Source organism: Apaloderma vittatum, unplaced genomic scaffold (genome assembly GCF_000703405.1).
Source record: "Apaloderma vittatum isolate BGI_N311 unplaced genomic scaffold, ASM70340v1 scaffold13715, whole genome shotgun sequence".
NCBI lineage: Eukaryota > Metazoa > Chordata > Aves > Trogoniformes > Trogonidae > Apaloderma > Apaloderma vittatum.
The window spans coordinates 1-6,712 of NW_009715533.1; the positions used below are offsets into that span (position 1 = coordinate 1).

The 6,712-nt window shown below is 51.6% G+C and overlaps 1 protein-coding gene across 1 annotated transcript; it reads left to right on the forward strand.

Moving 5' to 3' along the window:
- Positions 1–346: 346 nt before the first annotated feature.
- Positions 347–3,351, forward strand: LOC104273766. Its single transcript, XM_009869192.1, has 4 exons — positions 347–428; positions 1,195–1,362; positions 2,197–2,328; positions 3,085–3,351. The coding sequence occupies exons 1-4, from the start codon at positions 350–352 to the stop codon at positions 3,219–3,221; spliced, it is 516 nt and encodes a 171-aa protein (XP_009867494.1). The 5' UTR covers positions 347–349; the 3' UTR covers positions 3,222–3,351.
- The last annotated feature ends 3,361 nt before the right edge of the window (positions 3,352–6,712 follow it).

Sequence of the window (6,712 nt, forward strand, 5' to 3'; positions counted from 1 at the left end):
GTGGGGTTAAACTGCGACAGCGGGAGAAACCGTTAGCTGTGTGCCCGCCCTTCCCTGGGGAGCGATGGCGTTTTGTCAGTGGGTATGCGACGCCTTTAGATTCCTTTAGGGCTCCTGGCATGTGCCCAGTAACGATTTGTTCCCCAGTGAAAGAGCCTCAGAAGGCCGACTTCAACAAGGGGCGACTGCCTTTGCGTTCAAATGCAGCGCTGCCCTTTGGAGAAAGGGCAGGAAGCCTCTAGGCCGGCTTTTCTTTTTAATAGATAGATGGAAAACGGTGTTATTTCACCTTTGCACGTTTGGTATCTTCACCCGACGCTGCCTTAGCTGCTGTTTTTATCCCAATAGGATGTTGGCTTCAAGGGTGTTCAGCCTCGTTGGGAAGAGGGCCATCTCCACCTCCATCTGCGTGAGGGCACACGGACATGGTAGGTGGCAACCGTGTCGTTTTTTTCAGTAAAGGTGATAAGACGGCCGATTTAGAGGAAAACCACACACAATAAAAGCTGCTCCTGAGGGGTTGGGTGAGGAAAGGGTGGGGATAAGAAGGGGATTGGGGAAGCTGGTGGCAGGGGATCAGTGCAGGCTGTGCCAGCAGATGGCAATGCAGAGGTGCAGGCAGGGCTGATGGCTGCTGGGGAGGTGGCAGGAGCCAAGGGCCGGGCAGCAGTTAGGGCTCCTGGGCGTTTGGCAGGGTGGCAATCAGTGTGACAGCTGGAAACAGAGACGGCTGAGACATCAGTCAAGTTTAGATAATGCTCTTTATGTAGATCTTCCTTCTGCTTTATTTTTATGCTCCTAAACTAGCACCCACTTGAGGCACTCCCCTTCTCCCTGAGGAACGCTTCACCTGGTAGCTTTTTCCCTTCTGGATGGCTCCTGGGCGTTTGGCAGGGTGGCAATCAGTGTGACAGCTGGAAACAGAGACGGCTGAGACATCAGTCAAGTTTAGATAATGCTCTTTATGTAGATCTTCCTTCTGCTTTATTTTTATGCTCCTAAACTAGCACCCACTTGAGGCACTCCCCTTCTCCCTGAGGAACGCTTCACCTGGTAGCTTTTTCCCTTCTGGATTCCTCAACTGTCATCCCTTTTTTTTTAACCAAACTGTTGCTTTTTGTGTTGTAACCAGTAAGGGATGTTTGTGCAGTCGTTGGAAGCTTGACTGGGTGTCTCTTCTGTTCCCCTGTGCAGCTGGTGTTGTCAAAGCAGAGGATTTCAGCCTCCCAGCCTATGTTGACCGGCGTGACGTCCCTCTCCCTGAAGTGGCCTTTGTCAAGGATCTCTCTGCTCAGCAGAAGGCGCTGAAAGAGAAGGAAAAGGCGTCTTGGACCGCTCTCTCCGTCGATGAGAAAGTTGAATGTAGGTGGCGGGGGCTTTAATGACACAAGCTCATCTGTTGCATGTTCATTATTGGTAATTTTAGTCGAGAGACTGCTGCAGACAGTGCTGGTTTGGGCAGCTGCTAAATGCTGCTCTTTCCAATGGCTCTGCAAGCGGAGCTGTGGAGTGTTCCCAGGATCCTTGATGCTGTTTCCGAAAGCTAGAAGCACCTGCTGTGGTGTCTGTTGGGTGCCTGAGGTCAAGCTCAATAATTTCTTCCTCTTCTAGAAAGCAAAAAATAATTCTGTTTGTTACTTGGTTCCCATCTGCTGTCAACAAGCCAGAAGAAAAATCTCTTCGTTAGAACAACAAGCAATTATTAGTCCAGCTGAATAAAAGGAACCCTGTGTATTTTAACATTAATGACCAGTGATCTTAGCATTGCCAGATTTCAGCTAATTAAAGTGACTCACAAGTGAAACTGCATCGTATTTTCTAACCTCGAACGGTGCCGTGTCCACCCTTGATGCTGTGAGAAGGTTTAAAACTTTAGCAAACTGCTCAAATGTTCATAAGCTCTCTGAATCTAATGCTGTTTACAGCTCCAAAATCTCATGGGCCTTTAGAGGCAAAGCTGAGAGAAGCCTTTTGAGATGTGAGACATTCCCACTCAAATTATTTGTGCTAGGAAGCTTGATGGTCAAAAACCGCTCTGGGAATTGAAGGGAAGGGAGGAAAATACCCTTTCTCCTTCTGTCAGGCCTTTCCCTTTTGGTCACCTTTAGGCTTTGGTCCTGTCCTTCTGGAGAGCGGCCTGTTGCCTGCAAGTCATGGGAAAAGAAATAATTGGATGCTCTTAATTTTTATTTTCAGTGTATCGTATTAAATTTAACGAGACCTATGCGGAAATGAACAAAGGGACGAACGAATGGAAGACCGTCATCGGCGGAGCGCTGTTCTTTCTTGGCGTAACTGGTCTCATCCTCATTTGGCAGAAACATTTCAGTAAGTAAATGCTGTACGGTGTTAACTCTTGAATTAAGAGCCAAATCGACCGATACCTGATGGGAAATTAGAGAAATCTGTGCGCTGCTATGGGGTGGAGGGGTCAGAATGGTGTGTTTGAACAGCTGTTCCAGTGACCTCCTGGCAGTTGCTGTTTGCTAGTCTATGAAAACTCAGTTCTGGAGTCGTAACTTCACGGGGATCAGCGGGTACGTAGTGAAAATTTTCAGGAAGGTGACTCTTAGGAAGGTGGAGAGAGCTTGGGTGGGAGAAGGAAGAGTGGTGATACACTAATGATCCCGGAGCTTCCCCTCCCTGTGGAACCTGCTGTCACAAAAGCTTATTGCCGCCTTGGCAGTAAACATTTGGGTTTCTGCCACGTTTGGCAGCCTTCCCAGCTAACGATCCTACCTCGAGGGAGCCCTCCAGCTGCCGCAAGGCAGAGCACGCGGTGAGATGAGCTGCTCTCCATCGTGAGAGGCTTCACTGGCTCGGTGGGGGAAAGGCTGGTACGAGCCTTTTACTGATGAATAAAACGGCTGCAGGGGATCAATGGGGGAATCGAGTCTGAGCTGAGCACCTCAGGGTGTGGGGAACATAGGTTTGAACAGACGATGGTGTGTGTGGGTGTGTGATCGGTCCCGATGGCTTCGGGAGACAGGAGGAAAAAGCTTTTTGTTGGTGAAATTTACACCTCGGTTCCCAACTTGCTCATTTTTGTACCGCGACGTAATTCCCCCTGCCGTTGAATTGCAGTGTACGGCCCAATCCCGCACACCTTTTCTGACGAGTGGCTGTCGACGCAGACAAAGAGAATGTTGGACATGAGGATTAATCCTGTGGAGGGCATCTCTTCCCAGTGGGATTTTGAGAAGAACGAATGGAAGAAATGAAGCAGCTCGGCGGAATCTGCTCGGCTTGAATATGAAATGATTCCATTACCCGTGCGTGACCTCGTCGCTTATGTACTGGAACAACCTCTCCACCGACATGGATACTAATAAATGTCTGGTTAACTTGAAAGCTTCCTTTTATTGGTCTTTAAATGTGTTTGTCATGACGGTAATCTGTAGGGTGGGTTGAGGTCGTGTCATGGTTGGAATATAATCGGTGAAAGGGAATGTTTCTGGGGCAGAGCCAGCTGTGCCGAGGTCCAAGCTGTGTGTAAGGTGAGCAGATCCCAGCTCCTGCAGGACCTCAGTGCCCCGTAACAGCTCCAAAAATAGCGCATTGGTTTTAAATCCGTGCCTGTGGAAACCCTGGGGCTGGGCATAATTCTTACCCAGGGGCTGGCCAGCCTCTCCTGAACAGTCGGAGAAATTCAGGCGAGGTGAGAAGATTTGGTGGGAGTTGAGTGCTGAGCTCCCCCTTGCTGCAACTAAAAATTCCCTTGGGCGAAATGTTTGTTCTCGGGGTGCTGATGAGGATGGTACAAGGGTGACAGTCGCAGGCTGGCGGGGTTTTCGCTGCGCTTGCTGTCTGCTCGTCGTGCAGCTCGTGCCTTTTTCAGGCTGATCGGTGAGCTGCTGGGTGTATCGGCTTTGAGAACTGGAATTTCGAGGCGCGTGCTGAAACTAAGCGCTGCTTCACATTAACCTCCCTGGAGGAAGGGGGAGATGGGCTTATCCTCAACGCTCCATTAGCTCCTCACCGCTTGTGGCATGCTCTGATTTTCGAGAGTAGCGCCTTATTCTGAATTCTGCTTTTCTGACTGGGAGGAGTTAGTGTGAATGGGAGAGAAATCCTGCTCAGCAAGGAGCTTGTACCGGCCCGTAGCATCCCGGAGTGAAGCCCAGCAAGCGTCGCTGGGATGTGGGAGTCATTCCTCCAGGGAACATCCTCCTCGTCGCTACTTAAAAAAGCTGCAGGGAGCTGGGGAGAGAAACCTGAGCCTTCCCACCATCCTGGTTCCTTATTTTGTCCTCCCATGCCCAGCACTAGCCACTCTCAATCCCTTTCACTCCCCAGCGCAGCAGCAGGGACCTGCCGGAGCAGCCTGCAGCCGGTGAGTGAGCTTAGTTTGCCGGGACTCTGCGCACTCCCCTCCCAGTAAGTGTTCCCCTTCCCTCCTGCTTTGGGGAGAGGGACGTGCTGTTGGAGGGGAGGCAGGTCTCATCATCCTGTCTGGGATTTTACTTGCAGATAACCTCGGATACCAAGAAGCCACTTGAAATCCTAATTCTGGGGAGAGAAAAAGCATGGGAAGTGGAATGAGCAAGGTACTGGGAGGGTGGGATGCTGGCCAGCACATCCCCTTGGGCGGGACTTTTCTCCTGCAGCCCAGGGGGATGCTCATTCCCAGGCTACTATGATGCCCTGAATATAACCATTTCCATCTTCCCTTTCTCATTCACCTTTGAAACGTCAAGTACTTTAGAAAGGGAATTAAGAAAGCAAATGGTGATCCCCAGCTTTATATCCGAGGTGATGAGCTAAGTGCCTGTGGGTGTTAGAGAAGTGACAGCTGGCTTGAGATGCTCGTCCCTGGGCTGGTAATGCTGTGGCATCAGCGTCCTCAGAGCTGACAAGGGTCTCTGCAGGGAAATTCCCTCCCCTCACCACCTCTGGGACGTGCTTTTGCCTGGCAGCCGCACGCTGCAAAGGGGGAAGTGGGGTTTTACCACTGCTTGTTGCTCAGCCGAGCTCTGGGGCTGGCAGAGGGGACTGATTTCTGTTGGTATCCTTAAATAACCGCTCGGTATGTGCTTTCTCCAGTTTAAAATTAGACCCTGGGACAACAACAGAGAGATCAGATCAGGGCAAACTCTCTCTGCACAGCTCTGATGTGATTTAACACCAGGGCTTCACCCCCTGCGGACACAGCCCCACCTGCAAAGAGGCTTTTCCAGCCTCCTTGGTGCCACCAAAAACCCTCTCGGGGAGCCCAGGCTGCCGGGGGCTGGGTTGGTGCAGACGCATTTGCAGTCTTTAACTTGATGAAATGCAGGACTCGGAGTCCCCCTTTCAGTGGTAACAGCTTGTACTGGCCACAGACAGTTGCTGAATCCAGGTGTTTGCACCCCAGGAGTGGGCTGAGGTGGTAGAGGTGGGCTGGCTGTGACCCAGTGCTGTCAAAAACCCACTCTATGGCCTCTCAAACCATGTATTTTCTGCCATGTAGGTGCAAATAAGCCAAACTTCTAATCATCTTTTCCTTTCTGTGTCTCTGGAAACTGCTCTGATGGGCTTTTACACATCGTAAATGCTCTGAGCTGCCCCTTTTTCTCCTTCATAACCCTGCAGCAGGAGACCGAATTTGCATACTTGATGGCACTTGCTGCAACAGCCTGGCCAAGAAAATGTTATAAATAGCCTGTGCCTGTCCCCCGCTGGCAGAGGCAACCTTTGAAACTATTTGTGAGAGGTCATTGCTATAGAATAGGAAAGCAAAAGGAATCCGGGCCCCAGCACTGCTCTCCTGATAGCAATAGGAACACCTGCAAGCCCCTTCCTTTTGTGTGCCGAATTTTCCCGATCTCTGCACTCCTGGAGAGGGTTTTTTGGGCTGGTAGCTTGAGTGGGTTTAGCCTTTGCTGTTCAGTAATGAAGATGGTTCTTTAATTAGGGGCCTGGTTTATTGTTTGGGGAGTTTGGTGCCGGATGCCCTGGTCCTGCTGGCACCACGCGTGCAGCTTGATGGTCCCGCCACGTCAGGTGCACGTTGTGCCCGGCGCCTTCTGAAATCTCTCTCCTTTTTGTCACCTCCCAGGTTGTCAAAGGCCTCTACCTCGGGAACATCCGTGGTGAGTGCCTTCCCCTGCTCCACCTCCACCTTGTGCTGGGACCCCTGGGCAGCTGGCAGGGCTGGAGAAGCTCCTCTCCTTTGGGAGCATCCTGTACCTCTTCCTAGCTGGAGACCTCAACGTCTTTTGGAGATCCAAAACCTCCAGAAAATCCCATCCCAATCCCGTGCAGCTCAGGAAAAGGGATGCCCATGAGGAGTTGTGATCAGCAGTCACACTGGAGCACCGGGGAACCCCTGGCATGGCTGGAAACCTCCCTGTGTTTGCTGGGGCAATGTTTACAGCGGGGCCAATGCCTGGCTTTCTTGCTGGGACCTCTGGCCCCACTGGGGAGCAGGGTGAAGCTTGGGTTTCACCCGACAGTGAGGACAAAACCGCCTTTTCCAAACTAGCCGTCCAATTTCTGATTCCACAGGTGGTTTTAGGAGCCTGATGAATACCTAGTGCATCCGAGGGGGATTTGGTTTAGTAGGAGCCACACTCGTCTCTCCCATCCTGCATCATGCGGGGCGAGAGGCAGCGGGAGGGGGCTGGTGTGGGGGTCGGGAGCGATGGGTGGAGGTTGTTGGTGGGTGCTTTGTCCAGCACATCTCCCGCGAGTGCCGCTCCTCCTTCCAGACTCCGAGGACCAGGAAAACCTG

Excerpts from the sequence above, each read along its gene's own strand:
- LOC104273766 (XM_009869192.1), top strand. The coding sequence starts at position 350 with ATGTTGGCTTCAAGGGTGTTCAGCCTCGTTGGGAAGAGGGCCATCTCC. Across the intron at positions 1,363-2,196 it reads CGTCGATGAGAAAGTTGAAT|TGTATCGTATTAAATTTAAC; the intron begins GTAGGTGGCGGG and ends TTTTATTTTCAG. Across the intron at positions 2,329-3,084 it reads CATTTGGCAGAAACATTTCA|TGTACGGCCCAATCCCGCAC; the intron begins GTAAGTAAATGC and ends GTTGAATTGCAG.